Here is a 22350-nt window from a genome sequence, read left to right as displayed (position 1 = left end):
GGTTATTCAGTGAAATAGAGGACTTTCAAGCATTCTTTATGGAAATATCAGAGCTGAATAGAAAATTTGATTTTCAAATACAACACTCAAGTGGAACATGAAGAGATAAACAGAAAAGAGAAAATCATAAGAGACTTATTAAGGTTGAATTCCTGCATAGAAAGATGATATTTGTACCCCATGAGACCTTTGTCAGTATTAGGGTAGTTGGAGGGAAAAAAATATATGTATTTATATATAGATATAGACAGATAGATAGACAGAGGGCACAGGGTAAGTTGAAGATGAAGGGTTCATATCTGGAGAATAAAATTAAGGGGTGAGAGAGGATTATACTAGGAGGAGAAAGGGAAAGGTAGAAAGGGGGTAAATTATCTCACAAAAAAACAGAAAAGAAAAGGCTTTTACAGTGGAGGGGAAACAGGGGAAGGTGAGAGGGAATGAGTGAATCTTATTTTCGTAAGATTTGACTTAAGGAGGGAAAACATACACACTCAATTGGGTATGGAAATCTGTCTTACCCTACAGGAAAATGGGGGGAAGGGGACAATCAGGTAGGGGGATGATAGAGAGGAGGGCAGATTGGGAAAGGGGGTAATCAGAAGCAAATACTTCTGAGGAGGGACAGGGTCAAAATAAAGAATAGAATAAATGGGTGGGTAGGAAAGGATTAAGGGAAATAGAGTTAGTTTTTCACAGCATGTCTACTATGGAAGTGTTTTGCATAACTGCACATATATAACCTACATTTAGTTGCTTGCCTTATCAATGAGGTAGGTGGGGAGGGAGGAAGGGAGAAAATTTGGAACCCAAAGTTTTAAAAACACATGTTTAAAAAAATGTTTTCACATGCAACTAGGAAATAAGAAATACAGGAAATGGGGTACAGAAATCTATCCTGCCCTACAGGAAAATTGAAGGGGAAGGGCATAAGAGAAGGGGGGGGGAGATAGAAGGGAAGGCAGACTAGAGGAAGGGGTATTCAGAATGCATGCCATCTTGGGATGGGGGGAGGGGTGAGATGGGGTGAAATTTTGGAACTCAAAATTTTGTGGAAGTAAATGTTGACAACAAAAAAAATGAAAAAAAATCATCTTAATGATCTAAAAAAAATTAAAAGTGTACACAGAAGTATATTTTAGGCTTTTGCAAATATGTTGAAATTTGTAAGTAAAATTGAATAATTTTATATTCATCTTTTAATATTGTGTAATATATGCTTTCTTACTAAAAAATAAAATAAAATATATGCAGTATGGAATCTTATTGATTGTAATAAAGGAATAATAGGTATAGTATACAGGTTAATTGCATGGACGTTTTTAATCTTCACTAACCTAGAAAATTATATTTACCATTTATTTGAAGATTTGAAAAGAGTTCCCTTGTTTTTTTTTTCCTTGCACAGAGAATATCTAGCTCTATAATGAATAATATTTTACGTAACTTCAGAAATTCAGGACACAGATGGTCAGTGATTTTAGACAAGTATCTTTCACAGTCTAAATCCTTGAGGAGATTAAAAGTATTTCCCATATTTCATAAAAGTCATTTAGGTTAGAATTTGGTAGCAGCTTTTGTCACTTAGATAAGGCAATTTAAATAAGTCTTACATTATGAAAATAAATTTTTGGGTTAGTTCAAATAATTGTTCTTAGTCTCTAATGCATTTTAACTTAGCTTAATTAAATTAAAATCTTCTTAACAATGTTTCAATGTTTCCAGTACTATTATTGTACACTTCAAATATTTCAAGTAAAGTTGTTTTTTACTTCATATTGTCAGTTGCCAAATCTTATCAATTCATAAGTGATATTTTCTGTTCTTCTTTTCCCATTCCTGACTCTATAGTTCAAGACAATACCTAAATCAAGTACTGTTGCAAACTACATCTATCTGGTTGGCTCTTGGCTTCCACTCTCTCTCTGCTATAATCCATCACCTATGCCAGCAACAGACATTTATTTTGTTTTAAACACCATTTGGATCATGCAACTTCACTTTTCAAAATATTTCACTGGCTCCTTAAGACTCACTGAATAAGGCATAAATTCTTAAGTTGACATTCAAAGTCTCTCACAAAATATGACTCTGAGTCATTCTGGAAAGCAATTTGGAAGTATGCCCACAATGTCATTAAACTGTATTTAACCTTTGACTCAGTGATTCCAGCGCTCGACCTAAATATCAAACAGATATGAGAATAAAGGATGCATATTTTAAAAATATATTTACAGCACCGCTTTTCATTATATCAAGGAACTGAAAATTAAAAGGCTTCCCAATCATTTCAGAAATGGCTGAACAGAAAATATCATATGAGTACAATGGAAGAATATTACATCAAAAGAAATTCTGAAATTTTGGGTTTTAAATCAAATTAGGAAAACTTGTATGAAGTGAAGCAGAGTGAAGTGAACAATACCTAAAGAACAATTCATATAGTAAGAAACAAAATTGTAAATAAAAACAATCTTAAAAGACTTAAGACCTCTGTTCAACGCAATGACCACACAAGATTCAGTGGACTAATAATATAGCATGGCTACCAATATCCTGACAGAGATATGATGGACTTCAAGTGAAGAATGACTTTAGGCATTACATGACTAATGTGGGAATATGTTTTGCTTGAGTATAAATATTTGTTACAAGGATTTTTTTTTCTTTTTTTTTAAACATAGGCAGGGTAAAACAGAAAGATCACTATGTGTTGATTTCCAAGGGAAAAAAAAGATGAAAGAAAAATGATAAAACAGTCATTTTTTTTTCTTTAGCAAAGAAAAACATTTACTCACAGACCTATCAAAGTTACAAAGTATTTCCCTTAGAACATGATGTATACTGTCCCACAAAGATACACAGAGTCTGTGAGGGGAAAGAATAAATACAAACTTAAAGTACAGTGGTAGTGGGGCACACATGTAGAGCACATGCATAGATAGCCAAGTCAGCTCACCAATCTGCAGGGCCATGATTTTTTGTTTGTTTTTATCCGTTTTGTTTGTTTTGACTTCTGGAGGGTCCTCATGAAGTCTACTTGTAGAGCATAGCACTGATGATGAAAAGTTGCTTCGTTGCTCAGCTGAACCAGTTCCTTGCAAAGTATGGTATCTTAGATGCGTAGGTCAACTCACTGCTGGAATGGGTCAAGCAGGTTACTTGGCTAGTGAGCTGGCTCCTCACTGTGCTCAGTGATTGCTGGGAAAGACCAGGCAGCTTGCCTAGCTGCTTTTTGGCTGAGATGGGCAGGTCATTTAGCTCCTAGGCAGTTGCTTTCAAAATGGCTTTGGTGGCTAGCATGACCACTGAGCTCTTCACAAACCAAGCATCACTGCTGGACACCCAGTAATTGCTTTCTCATGGGTGGTTACAGTCTCTTACCACCTTCAGCCACAGGATTGGCTGGGTGATACTATGCATTCTTTTTTGTTGTTGTTGTTGTTTGTTTTAATTTAGTTTTAGTTTTCAACATTTACTTCCACAAGATTTTGAGTTCCAAATTTTCTCCCCATCTCTTCCCTCCCTCCACCCCAAAATGACATGCATTTTGAATACCCCTAATCAGCCCTCCTTTCTATCTCTCCCCTCCTTCACTTATCCCCTTAAATTTTCCTGTAGGGCAGGAAAGATTTCTATACCCCATTTCCTGCATATCTTATTTCCTAGTTGCTTGTGAAAACACATTTTTTTAACTTTTGTTTTTAAAATTTGGGCTCCAAATTTTCTCCCTCCTTCCCCACCCACCCTCATTGAGAAGGCAAGCAACTCGATTCAGGTTATACATGTGTAGTCATGCAAAGCACTTCCATAGTCTTCATGTTGTGAAAAACTAAGTATATTTCCCTTCATCCTATACTGCCCCCTACTTATTCTATTCTCTCTTTTGAGTCCCTCTTTAGAAGGTCATTGAAGTATTTTTTAATGCTCAGAACACAACAGCAGGAAAGCCATAAGGAAACAAAGAAACAGGAAAGCTTTGAAAATTACATATTGACAAGGGAATTAATGAAAAGAAATACAAGAAAAGGTGGCCTAGCCATACCAGATCTAAAACTCTATTATAAAGTAGCAATCATCAAAACTACTTGGTACTGGCTAAGAAAATAAGTGGGATCAGTGGAATAGGTTAAGCACACAAGACAGTATACTATAGTCAATGACTATAGCAATCTACTCTTTGATAAACCCAAAGACTCCAACTTCTGGGATAAGAACTCACTATTTGACAAAAGATGCTTAGAAAACTGGAAAATAGTTTGGCAGAAACTAGGCATAGACCAGCATCTTACACTGTATGACAAGAGGTCAAAATGGATACATGATTTAGTCATAAAGGATAATACTATAAACAAATTATGAGAGCAAGGAATAGTTTACTTGTCAGATCTATGTAGAATGGAAGAATTTATGGCCAAACAAGAAAGAGAGAACATTATGAAATGCAAAATGTATTATACATTAAATTAAAAAGTTTTTGCAGAAACAAAGCCAATGCAACCAAGATTAGAAGAGAAGCAGAAAGCTGAGAAACAATTTTTACTATCAGTGATTCTGATAAAGACATCATTTGTAAACTATATAGAGAACTGACTCAAATTTATAAGAATACAAGTCATTTCCCAAATGATAAATGGTCAAAGGATATGAACAGGCAGTTTCCAGATGAAGAAATTAAAGCTATTTATAGTCACATGAAAAACTGCTCTAAATCACTATTGATTAGAGAAATGCAAATTCAAACTTCACAACAAATTCACAACATTACTACTGTATATATCTTTAGTCTGTATTAGGTTGCATGCTGTACTGGGTAGGGGGAAGAGAATGGAGGGGTAAATTTTAGAACTGAAAGTCTTATAAAAGTGAATTTTGAAAACTAAAATAATTAATTAAAAAAGGAATATTGTACATTGAAGTTATTATATGTGTGTAAGGGCTGACTTCTCCCACCCTAATTAATTAGTCAAGCAGTCAAAGGATGAGATGAAATTTTAAGCATCAAAATAAGATGGTTTAAACTGCATTATATCTTCAGAGTATGAATCTCTTTGATGTGGTCAAGAAAAAATGATTGGCTGAGATCATCAACCATGATCAGAGAGCTTGTATAAAAAAATCATCATCATCATCATCATCATCCAAAACTGTCCAGTTCAAATGTGGAAGAAACAAAAAGTTTAGAAATCTAGTTTGAGCCAAGTCCTTTAGAAGTCCTTGCTGCTGCACCCTAAGGATCATGGGACTTTTCTTTATGACTTTTATGTGAAGCTTTTCATATATATGTTCTCTTCCCCACTAGAATGTGAACTCCTTGAGAGTAAGAACTGTGTTATTCTTCTATTTATATCCCCAGAACTGAGCACAGTGCTTTGTACATAGAAAACATTTGATACTTTGTATTTATTTCATTTATTTATTTCACTTTCATCATCTACCTTTTCTTTTCTTTCTTTTTTTTTTTTTGCATAGCTACCCATCTCTTGGAGCTAAGACTCAGTGTGATATAATTTTCCCCCTCATAGTACCTAACCTAATTATTTGCTTGTAATAGTTGCTTAATTAATCATTTTAGTGAATGAACAGATGAACAAATATATATATATATGTATGTATATGTATATATGTGTATGTATATATATATATACATGTATGTGTATATACATGTATATGTGTGTATGTCCTTATCTGCCAGATAGCTCTTGGAGCTAAGACTCAGTGTGATATAATTTTCCCCCTCATAGTACCTAACCTAATTATTTGCTTGTAATAGTTGCTTAATTAATCATTTTAGTGAATGAACAGATGAACAAATATATATATATATATATGTATGTATATGTATATATACAATATATATATATACATGTATGTGTATATACATGTATATGTGTGTATGTCCTTATCTACCAGATACCAGGCTGTTGATAGCAGCAGGATTTGTAGCTGGGTCCAAAATGAGTTTGTATCACTGTCAGTTTACATTCTAAATCCCAGCAGAAATTAATTTGCAAGTCTCTGACACACAGAAGCAGGAGCTCTTCTCCTAGCCATGAGTTCAGAAAAAAATGAAAATAGGCTGTGAAGAGGAATAATCATGTATTTATATATGTGATTACATTTTTGCTCATGCAACAAGTTAAATTTCATTGAGCAAATAATAGACACCTTTTGAACTTTAGTGTAGGAGAACAAACAAAAGAAATGAAATCTTATAGGACATATAATTCTCAGTTAGTAACAGAAATATTAACCCCATTCTGGAAACCAGTATATCCTACTAATGATTTATAATCTCAGAGAGTTGTCTAAAACTCAGAAAGGTAACATGGCAGGTACAGTCATAGAGCTAATAAGTGCTAGAAAATAGGCACAGTGTCTAACACATTAGGAGATGAATAATTCGTTTTTATTTATTAATTCACCTATTGATTCTGAGGATGGTAGTTCTAATAAAATAAAAGGATTATCTAAACATTATGGAAATTTTCATTAGATTTTTCACTATCACTAGTAAAGGGATATGGATATGTTCAGTCCTTTAATTCTTTCTTGGTAAGAAGAAACATATACTATTTATATTTATATGGAGAGAAGTATAATTTCATTTTACTTTCCATGACCCTTTCTGGTTATATGATAGTTAACTTAATTCCATTCAAAGAAGCATTAATTAAGTGTCTACAATGTGTAAGTCATTATTCTAGGTTCTGAGGATGTAAAGATAAAATCCAAAACAGTTTCTACCTTTGAGTTCATTGCACTAAAAGGCTATGATTATTTAAGAAGAGAGAATTAACCACCAGAAGGATCAAGAAAGGCTTCTCTAATGAAGGGGATCTTGAATCAAACCTCTAAGGAAGGTTAGGATTCTGAGAGTTAGAGGTCAGAAAACAATCCATGTCAGTCACAGGAAACAGTTTGTGCAAAAGGACAGAGACCCTGGGTGTGGGTGAAACTGTCCTACAGAATTGATTATATGTCTTGGGGATGACACCCTTTGTGTACAATTACTCTTGCATAATTTTTCATCGAGGGTATACTACAGCTTAGTCACACCTACCATAAAGTGATCCATTTCATTTTGCATGACCAGCATCTTTAATTCTTTGGAGACTATGATATTCAATAATTGATAGTCATGCCATTCAGCATCACTGGAAGAATATTGATCTTTTGTGTGACCTCTCTCCATTAGAATGTAAGCTCCTTAAGGGCAAGGGCTGTCTTTATTAAAAATCATATCCTCAGCACTTAGCACAGTGCCTGGCACATAATAGGCACTTAATATATATTTACTTGGTTGGATGGAATGTTAAAAAGACACATCTTTTTGGAAGAAGAAACTGAAGGCACTATAAATATTATGTAATTCTTCCACTCTCCTCCCAACCCCAAAAAGGAGGGATCTAACCTGTGCAACTTATCCCATTTAATACTGGACCCAGTTCATTGTTGCAGTTTCTATCTAATATATATGTACTAACGAATGAGTTCTATAGACTGCCTATCCAACTTTATATCCTAATCTGGATAATAGGCATTCATTCTCTATTTTTCTTGGTATAGACAGACCAAAATCATTTGCAAAATAATAAATATGGAATAAAATAACTCTAATAAGATGTCATTAAATAGAACTATTATAGATATAAATAATATGAAAAAGTGATATAGATCTTTGAAATCAGTTACTTATAAATATAAGTAAATGCTTTGTAATATATAAGGTTTAACTTTGGGGATTTGCCTTCTAGTTATAATTGCCTATAGGCCAGTAATGTGATTAGATTAGGTCCTTTGAGTATAAACTATCTAATAATGAGAAAGTGTCTTGAAACATGCTAGGAAAGTTAACCTTGGCTATAGATAATCCACAAACTGAACAAAAATAAGAGTGACTTAACTGGACATAGACCAAAGCTAATGACCCTCTATGATCAGCAAATTAGGAGATTGACACTTGGTAGTCATTGACTACCTGATTATTTATTTTGTTTTCTCACTAGAGGCTTCAGGCACATCAAGAAAAAAGTTAAAATAACCAACAGTTAGTTTTTCAATTGAAAGCATGATCACAAATATAATTTATCCCTTTGCCATCCTCAAACAAAAATCATTTGGATATTCTAAAGCTTCTAATGCAGACAGTCATCACACTTCAAAGTCATAAAGACTATCTAGGGAAACATAAAGGGATTGCAATATCCATTGATGGAGGAAAGGCCACTTAAAAAATGTTGGCATTTTCAGTAACATGTTCATCTTCATTTAGTTGATTTGTTCAATGACATTAATGAAACCATAAGTTTTGAGAGATTGTGAAGCACATAGTAATGTCTTATATGGAGAATAAGGGGGAAAATGTTGATTTTCAAATAAGCAGATCCTAGAGCCATGATTAGTGATATAGAGAACCTGTCATGATGATTAACATAGGATCACATATTTAGAGCTAAAAAAGGTCATAGAAATTACCTAGTCAAAATTCTTCACTTCATGTAAGAGGAAAAGGAGGCCCAGGAAAGGTTCAGTGCAAGATCAAACATTAAACTTGAAGTCATGCATTAAGTAGAAAAGTCAAGATTTCAGCCCAGATACCCTAACTCTAAATCCAGAGCAATTTCTATTAAGTCACACTGTTTCATGATAATGCAGAATGTATAAACAGCTCCTTAGATGTATTTGATAGGATACCTATATAATTACAGGGAAGAAGTTAACAGAGCCTACAAAAAGTGTATATCAATGATTTATTCACCACAGTTAATAGAACAGAATAGAAAATTCTTTCTCAATGCAGATCTGCAACTCTTCCATACTTTATAGTTTTAGAGAGAAGAGTCAGGCTTTGAGAGATTAATGACTTTCCTATTGTCAAACAGGTAGTGAGCATAAAGAGAGCTTATTGATGAGGAACTTTCCCAACCAATACATGCCAGCAACTGCTCTGCAATTTCTAGTCTTAGAGAGTTGGTTGGAGCACTGAGAAGTTTAATGACGAGCCCAGTGTCAAATTGGTTTTCTGTATGGGTGATGGGACTTGACTCCAGGTCTTCTTCATTCTGAGACCTATTTTCTTTCCATTATGCCAGGTTGTCACTCTAAAACAGATCTTAGATGCCTTAAAGTGAAGAGGCTGGTTGACAGATCATTTCTATTATTCCATCTTGGGCATTATCATTTTTAAGATCCCTTTCTGTAAAATTTTGCCATAACCTACCTATTTCCTTCTTTTGCACTACCATATCACATTTACTTATATTATTTTTTAAGTAATCTATATACAAAGTGTTGCTAAATGTTTGAAAGAAAGGAATTGATCTGCCCATGTAAGGAATTTATTAGAGGGGAAAATAATAACTCAGAAGGATTTGTATAAGCCCCAAAATTTGGGCAGTTGAAAGAACAAATAATTTGCCAATTGTGAATTAAAACAAATGAGGAAAACCTCCGAACAATGTATTTTTTAAATCAAAGAATGAAAAGAAAGATCAATTCCTAATATGTGGGAATATGAAGATAAACACATTTTAAAATATATATTTGAGTAATTATGGTGTAAAACACTGCTGCAGTCATTAATATATCTACATGGTTCAGGGCTATTGGTTGCTCAAAATGAAGTGAGGGGAAAGCAGATTCATCTCATTGGTAATTTGATCACTAGGATGTTATTGTAGCTATAGAAAATGTATTTGTAAGTTCTAATAAAGAAAAATTGAATGAGACTGAAGTATTTTAAATGGTAGAAAGTAAAAGGTATAAAGTTTTCATTAATGATCAGAAAACTATTTAAAGCATCTATTATTCATTTTTAATGTTATAAAGAGTCTAAGAAAGACTCTCATTGTGGGAATATGACATAGCAATGATCAACTTGACTTGTCTGCAAAATTCCAAGAGAAGTTATGCCTCCAAACAAAAAGAGAAAAATAAAAGGGACGGGATGTTTGTCTTTAAAACAAAGATACCTATTCTGCTATGCAAGATTTCATGTTTGATCAGACTGTTTAGGTTCCAAAATGTAGATCTGTGCTTAAATACTAATAAGACTGAAATATAAATTGTAAATCAATATTATTCTTTGTCCATCTTGGGTCCAGGCAATTCTAAACTGGGAGGTTGTATTCTTGAAAGTTGTTAGTCAAGTTATGATTAATCACATTTTAAAAACAAACAAAAATATGAAAATGAAAGATAATGTTCCTGACCAGATGACTGACAACCAACTTTTTTACAAGAGGGATGACAAAAACCACATTTAATCAATTATATATGCTACCCCTATGTATTCCACAGGATCAGACTTTCTAAGATACATAAAAATAACCAGGCTAACAAGGTATGAAAGCACATAAAATTGTATTTTATACTGACTTTGAAGAACTCTGATTTCAATACTATAGCCCATCTGTCTACCAACAAGGATCCCTGTATGCTTTATTAGACCATCTTTGTGATTTGCTATAGTAGAAAAATTCATTACCCTATGGCCAAACTGATGATGATACAAAAAAAATATAGCTCTCATAAATGTAACTAGCCTAATCATTGGATGGCAGATACAAAATTAATTACTAGATCCACATTTGAAACATTTACATCTTGGTAAAGAAAGAATGAAAACTCTTTATTAATAGGGATTGTTAAATCTCTCTGACTATTTCACATACATTTATTGTCTAGCCTGCTTCCAATATATATGACTTTTTGCAATTTACTAAACCAACTGTAGGGCTTCAGTCATCAGTCAGGTATATAGGAGAGAGTACTAGACTTGGAGTTAAGAGAAATGAGTTCAAATACTGACTCTGATGTTTACTAATTTTGTGACATATGGCTCACCGATAAGCTTCTCTTCTCTTCAGTTTTCTCATCTCTATAACTGGGACAAGGAAACACTATTGCTATATATATGAAAGGAATGTTTGAGTAAATTACTTTGTAACTTTTAAAGTACATTTAAATGTGAGTTACTATTATGGCTATTCTATTGATAGTTTTTTATTTTTTTAATCCTGGCTGTTTTCCAAATTTAGCTATCCATTTAAATTCTGTGTAATCTATATATTTGAGAAGATTGTCATTTGTTTTCTAAGTCAGTGATGAAAATTTTCACTAGCATAAAGCCAAAGAGAGATCCTTGGGTCATTCCAGTAGAAAACTTCTCCAAATTGAGAGAGATTCATTATTTGCTGCACTGGTCTGCTCATTCAAACAGTTCAGTAATGTACCTGGCTGTACTAGCTATCCACCCACTCCACATTTCACCCACAAGGATTTCATGATAGATATTCTTGATAGCTATTTATTATGGACTTTGTCAACTGCCTTGATAAAATGTGCTATATGATAATGCGTTATATATGATAAAATGTGTTATATCTATGGCATTGTCCTAATCTAGAAATTCTGTCAAAAATATATAAGTCTAAAATGACCTATTAAGGAAACTTGTTAAAATGAACTTAGTCTATAAGAACTTATTATTTTTATGTTATTTTCTGCATGCTGTATAATTTGTTACATTTTTAACTATAGGTTTTGGCGTATTATTAGTATCTGATAAATCTATTTTGATCAAACGTTGAACTAAAATATTTAAATAGGCTTCTTATTTTTATAATTTAATTTTACCTTAAATGTTTTAATTATGATAAATAAATTGATCATTTTTAATATACTCTATCATATAGTAAGGGTATCATTTAATGCACAGGAAGAAGTATTTCACTGAATAGACCTCAGAGACCTGAAAGGGTCAATATAACCTCTCTACCAAAATAAGCATCTTCACAATGCTGTGGAATTTTTTTTTTCAAATTCTTATTGCACATTGTCTCTTTACCCCATCTTAAAACAGACATTTTATTGATTTTGTTTCCTAGTTCAATTTTGTGGGGAAATTGCTCGGACCAAGAGGAAACTCCTTGAAGAGGCTACAGGAAGAGACAGGTGCTAAAATGTCTATCCTGGGGAAAGGATCAATGAGAGATAAAGCAAAGGTACTGAACTTTTGATTTTGTTATTTAACACCTACAGAAGGTTAAATGTCATGTGGCTTGCCAAATTTACATTGCTGCTCTGAGCTTCTCACTTTGAGTCTCTCATTCTTGCTTCTGAACTCAGCTTCTGTGCTCTCTGCTGTCTCCTTTGACCATAACTCAATGATTCTTCTCACTTCACCAAGCACATACCTTCCCCTATTTTTTTCTAATTCTGTGTGCAGATTACTACCCAATCTTTTTGTCCTTTTCTGTGTTTTCTTTAGTCTTTGCTCAGTATTCATTTTCTCTAATGCCCTATCTAGATCCCTTTGCACTGTGTAATCACATCACATAATCACTTCCATTGTAGCCTTCTCCCATTTTCTTCTCTTTGCTTGATTTCACTTTGATCCTCTTATCTAAAGCACTTATTTGCTGCTTATCTATAAGTCCAAGAAAAACTAACTTCTTTCTTGAAAAAAGCCTGTACAACACCCCCCCCCAAAAAAAAGGTAAGCCAGGAAATTTGACAACTTTTATAGATTTTCTATCTACTAGCTATATTTTCCCTCATCTGAACACTATAATAAACTGATTCAGGTAGTAATAGTATTTTTTGTTTTTTTAAATTCAAATGCTTCAATAAATAGTGATTTTAAGTTTTTCCTCTTATCATCATTTTCAAAAATTGATTGTAATGAGTGATTTAGAAAGTAATCTATAATTATAATATTGGCATCTTTATTTTTGACTATAGAGCTACTTAAAAGTAGTTTAGTTATTTTTTTTCCCTGAATCATTACAAAATGAAATGGATTTGAATTAAAGTTGTTTGCTTTTTTCCAATCAATTGGCATTAAAGTGATGAACGTACCCCATGGTAAACATTTTATGTTTTTTACAAGAAATCTGAATTTGAAGTTGTACCAAGGCACTGCACAGGGACAAATTATTCTAAAGTTTAGTTAACAGTCCTCCTTATGTTATTTGGAAAGAAGGATGTATGCTTACTAAAGTTTTGATTTATGTGGTTTCTTGGTTATTTTATCCTTACATAGTTTTAGTTATGGATCACCTTGTTGCCAGATTGTTCCACCTCCCTCCTCCCACAACTGTTCAGTCCTACCAATGCTTCTTCAAGTGGTCATAGTATCATTGCCCACCCCAATGGACACTCTTTGTTTAATAATTAATTGCTACATAGTAACACCTTATATTCACTCCTTACTATTCTGTTGTATATCACTTTATGGTACATTTTCTACCCATGGAATAAGAATGCACCAGTTTTCTTTCACATATTCCAAAACAGCATTGGGAATATTCCTTTGTTACTTTATACAAACAGAAATGTGGTAACTGGAATTTATACAAATTTATTTGGCAGTTTTACTGCATTTGTAATGCATGAATTGTAGTTCTTGTCTTTCTAAGAATACATTAGGTGTATGAATAAATGTTTGCTTATCTGGCATGCGAAAAAGTTGTTTTTATTGAAATTCTATTAGGTTTAATATACTATTATCCCATATTTCTTGTAACCCTATTTATAGCTAATTATCTTGTACTTTGTTTATGTCCCAGTTTGCTGTGCTTTTAATGATTAGATTTTCCTTTTCTACAATGTATAGGAAAACCCCAAACAAGCTGTTCATATGACAATTTATGATTGTATGATATGTTTCTTAGAAAGCAATCAAACCAATACAACAAAAGAATATCCCATGAAGAATCTTAAAAAGATGGCTTGTTAGAAGAAAACACTTATGATGACTGAAATTTATACCTCTGTGCTTATTCCACTTCCAATGGCATGTGTTCTGGCCTCATTGGCCTTTTTATATCACCATAACTCCAATATCCATATTCAGAAACAATCACCTCTCTTGCATTTAGGTCATTCTGAAGAAAAATATTCTGTTTAGCTAAAGCATAAAATAAGAACCTGCTGAACCCCCCTGAGAGATAGTACTGGAGGAATCTTATGCTTAAAAAAAATCTGTATCTAAAATTGTATTTTACTTCCTAGGGGAAAAAATGAATAATTGAGAAATTGTCAGAATATTTCATGCTAAAATGAATCAGTTAACAGATATTCTACATATGTTTATATTGTGCCAAAAACAGTGTTAGGCACTAAGAGGAATCAAAAAAAGTCCAAGAAGTGATGATTATTTTCAAAAAGTTTATACTCTGTTTCAACATCCCTCCTTTTCCTCAGTTGTCTTGATAATCAAAGAAAGTATGATTAGAAGATCAGGTATTAGAGGGAAAAACAAAACATCTGGTCAAATCTGACATGTGAAGAATGACATAAAATTCTGAATGTCAGTAAGTTTTAGCTAGAAAAATAAAAATTAAGAAGGGAAACATTTTAGGTAGCTAATAACAATGCAATCTTTAGGCCCTGAAATCTTAAGTGTTTAGGAAGGTTTTTTTTTTTAATTGTTTTGTTTTCTTCCCTTCCATTTTGTTAACCAAAACAAAACAAAAAAACAAAAACAAAAGCAAAACATTCAAACAGTAAAAAAAATACATGAGCAGAAAAAATATATAGGCACACAGGCTTGACAGAACTAATAGTGGTAGTTACTTCATCGGAACACTTACATTCTGTGTTCCATTTACCACTTAGCCACAGTCTTGACAATGCTAATATGCAGCTCCAGTATTTTCCATTTATATGATGACGTGTCTCCCATTATCAGATCAATGATCATACATTTTAAATTGGTTTGATGGGGGAGGAGAGTCAGTCTTGGAGAAAAGTAGGGAGCAAAATATAAAAGAAAATATAAAATATATAAAGCAAAATATAATTTATATTAAAAAACATTTTAAAAAACTGTTTAGACACATCAGGAAATGAAATGGCAGCAGAAAGATTTCTTCAAAGTCTAAACCCATTGGGCACCATATGGCCAGCTCCTTCAAAAGAACCAAGCAGCTGTATGCTTCACTGGCAGTTTGCTCCTGAGGAGTCTTCGGGGGTAGCTTGCCATAGCTTCAGAACTAGTGTTGCTATTTTTAGTGGTACTGATGGCTAAGATTGGTGAGGGAGAACAGGCAAGATGCTGATTCCATGGACTTCTGTTTGAATGAGAAAAAACACAAAGAATTTATATCATGCTACCCTAAGACACTGGGTAGATAGATGAAGGTGGGCGGAATGATAGGAGTATCTGGCACACTGAATTAAGAGAAGCTATCACATGAATTAGTACTACGCAATTAAATGGGAGATAGCATGACAGAGGAGAGAGCACTGGATTTGGAGTCTGAGGACCTGGCATCACAGCCCAGTTCTACTAAGTACAATCTGATGACCTCAACCAAGGCAAAATCTCTCTGTGCCTGTTTCCGCATGTATTTGGACTTCATAACCTCAGAGGTGCCTTCTAGCTCTTAATATATGTTTTTGTGATCCCGGTTCAATTAAGGCCCCAGCACTGACATTTACTCACTTTGGGTGAGTCAGTTAACTTCTCTGAGCCTCAATTTCTTCATCTGTAAAATGAGATTATTGGACCAGATGATATCTAAGATCCTTCCCAAATCCAAATCCATGATCCTATGAGAGTAGAACTAATTAGTCTTATTACTATTATTATGCACAAAAAATAACACCCACACTTTGATTCTTGAACCTGATTCATCAAATAAGAGGATGTTGCCTTGAACTATGAACACTTCTTTAAAATATAATCATTTTTTATGCTAAGAGAGAATTTTGTTTGCAAAGTAGTTCTAGAGTTTTCCCCTTATTTATATGTTGGTATATGCATAATTTTGATTATAATAATAATTATGATATTTCTCTGACATGTAAATTTTGAAAAGCTCTTTATTCACAAAAGCCCTATAAAATAGGTAATGTTGCCAGCCTCATTTTCCATACTAGAAAACTGAGATACTACAAGACTAAGGAACTTTTCTATTATGATAGAGGTAGTAAGTGTCTCCAAAATACAGCAGTGCCTCTCAATTTGTATATTTGCCTACATCAAATGAGTAGATAATTTATATTCATGTATGTATGTGTCTATACATATACATATATACATATATGTATGCATGTGTATATGTGTATTTACATACCAACACATATGCATATATGTCCAGCTCTAGTCTCACATCAACAATTATTACCTTTTGGATATTTCAAAATAGAGGTCCTGGAGGCAGCTTCAGTTCAACATGTTCAAAAGTGAATTTATTTTCTTTCCAACAAAATCTGTTTTTCTTCTATTTTTTCCTATTTCTTTAAAAGACACCACCTTTATTCCCGCAGACTCTCAGATCTGTAACCTCAGCAGTAATATCTTCAAATGCTCACTTTCCTTTGCTGCACATATCCAATAAGTTGCCAGATCTTGCCATTTAAACTTTGATAATGTCTTTTCTATCTGCCTCCTCTCCACTCATACAGCAGCATCCTTCATTCAGGTCTTCATCTCTTCTTTCCTAGATTATTTCAACAAACTGCTAGTTGTCTCAAGTATCTCTTATACCAGTTTACCCTACACACTACTTCTAAAGTAATTTTTCTTAAGTGCAGATCTGACCATGTGACTCCTCTACTCAATCAATTCCACTGTCTTCTTATTGTCTCTAAGATAAAACATAAATCTCTCTGTTTAAGTTTAAGACACTACACAGCCTTTCCTCATCCTATCTTTATAGTCTTACTGGACATCATTCCTTCTCTCTCACTGTGTGACCAAATCAAATTGATTTTCTCTCTGTTTTTCATTTATCACACTATGTAACTTTTCTCAGTGCCTTTGTATTGACTTTCTTATATGCCTGTAATATCCTCCCCCTCTTATCTTGTCCTCATGGCAGCCCTCTTTCTTTAAGATGCAGTTCAAACACCATATTAAACCTTTCCTGATTCCTCCCCCTGGTAGAGTCCTTCTTGCCAAAAATGCTTTATATTTAACTGTTGTAATTTATATACTTTATATTTATGCTATATTTCTTTTTACTTGTACTTGTCTCTCCCATTAGAATGTAACACCAATAGTAATCATTTCGTTCTTTGTACTTGTGTCACTAGTGTCTGACAAATAGTAGGTATTTAATGAATGCTTATTTTCTGTTGTTGTTTTCTTAATCTTGGCCTTTGTTTTCTTCAGTATGGGACATCCTCAGTGGCAAAAATATTTCTTCTCAAAGGATAAGATCAGCAACTCATCTATAACTTAGGATCTTAGAAAGTTGCCTGAGACATAAGGATAATTAACTCATTCTTGGTCACAAAGCTAATGTGTCAGAAGCATAACAGTGGTAACTCTAAAGTCAATATAGCACACTGATTACATTTTTATTAATCAATTTTATTTTATTTTCAGTTCCAAAATCTCTCTTCTCATGTCCCTCCCTCCCATCCAATGAGAAATTTGGAAAAAAAAAGAAATTAGGAAAAACATAAACTATTACAAACACATATAGTCAAACAAAATAAATTCCAGCCTTAACATTGACCAAAGAAATATGTATCAACTTGTATTCTGGGTCCATCACCTCTCTATCTACAGGTGGTTAACCTGTCTCATTCTGGAATTGCTATTGATCCTTACAGCACACTGACTTTCATAGACATCAAGTTAGAGATGGAGACTGCAGAGGTGATTTCATTGACATAGGAAACTCTACGTGAGTCAACTCCCTCTACCAATGCATATGAGTACCTTCTCTGTAATTTAGTCATAGAGAGCTGCCTAGGGTACTGAGAGATTAAATGAATCACCCAGAGTCACCTAGCAAATATACACAAATATGTGTATGTGGGCACACACACACACATACACACACATATAAATATGCAGACACATACAATATACAAGTATGCTTAGTATTTATGTTTTTTTTTTCATTTATATTACATTAGGTTTTTGCATGCATGTATTTCTTATTCAGTGACAGTTGTTTATTTTGAACCTCTCTGATTTTGTGACAGGATTGATTTTCTGTAGTAATGAAACTAAAATAAAAACCTCCACAGTAATGCTACTGTCCAGTGGCCTATGTAGGTGAGAATTCTAGATCAGTCATCCATATTTTATGTGACTTCAGAACTGTGTAATATCAGCCATTACAATATTTTCTCTAGTCCTGAAGGATTTGCAGCATAATCATTGCACATCACTAAGGCTTACATTGCTGATATTAGACAACTCTCCAAAAGTTTAATATCCTGACTACAAAAGCAATTTGTACTCCAACAAAATGAGAGTCAAGGCACCTGGGATAGTATTTGGGCAGCAGCCCTAATAAGCTTGGTGATTCCTTTCCTGGCAGCTATGTTCCTCCTTCATCTCTCTTCTCTCAAGAAATTAATGTCTATTTCTCTCCCCTCTTCACTTCCTTACAGTGGTGTTACAAAAAAATGAAATAATTTTCCTGACTACATTTTGAGTTTTTTGAAGAAAAGGATACTATAAATTCCAAATAATTAATATTTATTTTCATTATATTGATTGGATGTTCCTCTGTTTCTCTATTCTAAGTGCTGAGTAAGAAGGAGAATGACAGATTAAAAGGTTCTCAGGAGGGAGAGAAAACAAAGGAGGGGGCACAATGGCTGAGTTAAATTTAAGAATGATAGTTCTATGTGAGGGGTAGAGAAGATTTTAAAAAAAGAATTCACTAACTTGAAAAAGAAAAGAAGTTTGTGAATCAGTACTTAATTGCTAGAAAGTGATAAAGACAAATGATATTGGTGGGTGTGATGTGATCAAATAGTATAGGTGGGTGCTTCCGTTTGAGTAAAATATCATGAGTTATTCTGAGTTTAGCTGGCAAAAATTGTCAACTGGGTAAAATCATACAGGAAATGGCTATCAAAAGACTGAAAAATTATAATGCATTATGTGCATGGGAAATAATCCTTTAAGCTGTAGCATCTTTGTCAAGAAAAGGATACTTTATGAAGATGAATAACTGGACACTCAGTACAGCCAACAATGCAGATAAGATGGAAACCTAATGAAAGCCACAAACCTACCAGGCCTACACATTTTCTCAGCACTTCTTATACTGAATCGTATTCTAGTTGTAATCCATCTGACGACATAAAACTATCATCGGTCAAGTTAAAATTTTATTAATATATAAACTTCTTGAAAGAGAAACTGTTTTGTTTTGTCTTTCTTTGCCCAGTGCTTAACACAGGGCTTTTTTCATAGTAGGTCCTTCATAAATGACTGATGAATAGAATTATTAATTTCTTACCTCCTTCATTTATGTCTAGGCTAATTTGTTTTACTCATTGGATCTCAAAATTCAAAATTATGCCTCTCAGGGCTCATTTGTGCTGTAGTAGAAAGAGCACTGCAATTGAAGTCTTAGAAATGAGGTTCAAATCCAGGTTCTGCTATCTATTACCTATATGACTTCATAGCAAATAGAATACACCTTCCTTTGCCTTCAGTCTCTACTGCCCATACCATTTTACCATTTTTCCCTACCTCAAAGTCTTGTGGTGACAAGCAAGTGATGAAGCAGCAAGTACAGATACACTGGAATCTATAGTCACATCTGTGAAGGCAGGTGGCATAAGCCATAGGGTTGTCTTCTCACTGGACTGAAGCAGCAGCGGGATTTGGCAGCCCCCAGTGTGTCTGAGCAGCCTTTTTGAAGGACTGCACTGCTCACCCCCTGGAACATAGAAGGGGCTAAAAAAAGGTGTCCTAAAAATTACTTCACTCAACCTTGACCTGCCTATTGTGGCAGGTGGGTGTCACACCTTGCAGTTGAAACACACACACACACACACACACACACACGTATGTACACATGCACGTATGCACACACAGAGAAAAAATGTACAAAAACTTTTATAAAAATGATTCTACTCACCATTGTACATGGAATATGTGCATGCTTATGGACAACATTCAATCTAATAGACCTAGAAGACAAAAGGTCTTGTTTTGAGAGAATTCAGCAGTTATCACATCCAAATAGCATCCCTGAATGAAACAAGACTGGTAAATGAAGGCCAACTAACCAAAGTCAGACCTGGATACATGTTTTTCTGGAGTGGCCACAGTGATGGGAAATGCCATGAAGATGGCATAGGTTTCACAATCAAAACTAATCTAGTCAACAAGCTTGTATGTCTCCCAAAAGGACTAAATGACAGGCTCATGACAATGTGATTGCCACTTGAAGGAAAGTGCCATGCCACCATCATCACTGTGTGTGCTCCCACCATGGCAAACCCTGATGATGTCAAAGAAAATTTTTATAAAGACCTAGAGAAACTCATCATCAATGTGCCAAAAGAGTACACAATTATTATTCTAGGTGAATTTATCACCAGAACAGGTACAGACTATTAGACATGACAGGGAGTGGTTGGGAGAAATAGAGTTTGAAACAGCAACATCAGCACTCACTTATTACTGAAGATGTGTTCTCATGACCTTCTCATCACCAGCACTGACTTCCTTTTAGTAAGCACAATAAAATTTTGTGGATGCACTCTCACAGTAAACATTAGCATGTAATAGACTGTGGCATTGTAAGGAGAAGAGATGGGATGTAAGAGTGATGAAGGCAAAGTGTGGGGCAGAGTGCTAGACCAATGATAGACTTATCTGTTCTAAGCTAAACATTTGCATTCAACAAAAGTGGAGGCCCCAAGGCAAGATAACTACCAGAAGGCTTAATGACAACAATTTAGAGGGCTTCTCCTTGGGTGAACAGTTCTTTACTAACTTGGGGAGAAAGCTGAGCCAAGATATGGTTGGCAACAGTGAAGCAGAAAAGGAGTGGGCAGCTTTCAGAGATTTGGTGTACAGCACCACATTTGTTCATCTGAGCCAGAACACTCACAAACATCAAGATTGGCTTGAAGAAAATGATGGAGAAATTCAAAGGCTGCTAAATGAAAAGCAAGAACTCCACAGGGTTTACCAGCAGGATAATTCATTCATTTCTAAGAAGGCAGAATTTAATTCCATCAAAAGTAAAGTACAAGTGAAGCTTACAGAGATACAGGATTCTTGGCCCAGTAAGAAAGTAGATGAAACTCAGTTTTATGCTGATAGTAACAATAAAAAGGGTTTTATGCTACCGTGAAGGCTATTTATGGGCCAATGACCTATGGTGTATCTCAATTACTCAGTGCTGATAGAACCACATTGATTAATGATAAGCATATGATCCTGGAGAGATGGGCTGACCACTTCCATAGTGTTCTCAACAGATCATCATCAATGCTGAAGCCATTCTACCTAAGGCAGAAGTTACCCCCTCTCCAGCTAAACTTCCAAAAAAAGTGCTTATACAGAGATTAGAAGAAGAGATACAAGGTCACTCTCAAGGTCTCTCTGCACAACTTTAATATCTATTGTGAGAAATGGGAGACACTGGCAAAGGACCATCCAGCATGGTGTGCCCTCTTCAAAGAAATTCCTGCACTGTATGAACAAAGTAGAATTGTAGTAGCTGAAATGGAACATGAGATACTCACATTTAGAGACAACTCCACTCCAAATGATTATATGAACTATTTGTGCCCTGCTTGTGATGGAGTCGCCAAAGCTTTTATTGGTCTGATCAGCCATAGTTGGACTCACCGTACCTTGACACCAATATAGTGAAGCCATTTTTGTCCTCTTCAAGAACAAAGGAGACTAACCAACCAACCACTATCCAAGCTGCAACTGTATTTCATGGGGGTGGGGATGAAGTGATTATTCATTCACCATGATTCAGTGAAATGCCATCCATTTATTTTTTAAAGGGAAAAGGATATCATTTAATTTACTGATCACCAAATACCTTTTGAGTACCTTCATGTGTCACATGTAATGTGTTGAGTTAGGAACCAAGCAAGATACAAACAGAAATGAGATGTCATCCCATTCTTTTATAGTTAGAGATGAGACACACAATATATATTATAACATGAAAGTGACATGAGAGGTTCAAAGTGTTGTCAGCTCAAAAGAGGCAATCACTTCTGGCTATGTATATTTGTATGTTTATTTATTTTTGGTAATGGGATTGGGAATAGATTTCTGGGAAGGTTTCATGGAAGAGATGGCATTTGACCAGGACCTTGAGGCAACTGAACAGAAGGAGGTAGTCAATGGCTGAACAACATTTATTAAAATAAAGAGAACATAGTCTTGTCATTGTTATGCTTCTCCAACCATCACTGAATATAAATTAGCTGTTTTTACCCTCACCCTAACTCAACACCATAACTCAAGTATTTTTTTTTAATTTATCAAAGAATTAGACTTATACAACTTTAAAAAGAGAGAAAAACAGAGACAGAATTTTTTTTTTATGTGATACTAGAATCAGATTCTAAACTAGAGATTCCTGTGCTTAGCTAAAG

At 34.3% G+C, this 22350-nt stretch overlaps 1 protein-coding gene across 1 annotated transcript in view; it reads left to right on the top strand.

Annotated features, from left to right (window-relative positions):
• Nucleotides 1-22350, top strand: part of KHDRBS2 (KH RNA binding domain containing, signal transduction associated 2) — a 762937-nt gene that overhangs the window by 291212 nt on the left and 449375 nt on the right. Inside the window, exon 3 of the mRNA XM_027852957.1 lies at nt 11892-12008. Coding sequence (XP_027708758.1) covers nt 11892-12008 — 117 coding nt within the window. The remainder of the gene's footprint in view (nt 1-11891; nt 12009-22350) is intronic.

The sequence above is a fragment of the Vombatus ursinus genome, unplaced genomic scaffold (genome assembly GCF_900497805.2).
Source record: "Vombatus ursinus unplaced genomic scaffold, bare-nosed wombat genome assembly UNPS02009835.1, whole genome shotgun sequence".
In the NCBI taxonomy this organism is placed as follows: Eukaryota; Metazoa; Chordata; class Mammalia; order Diprotodontia; family Vombatidae; genus Vombatus; species Vombatus ursinus.
This window is presented reverse-complemented; position numbering and strand designations above follow the sequence as displayed.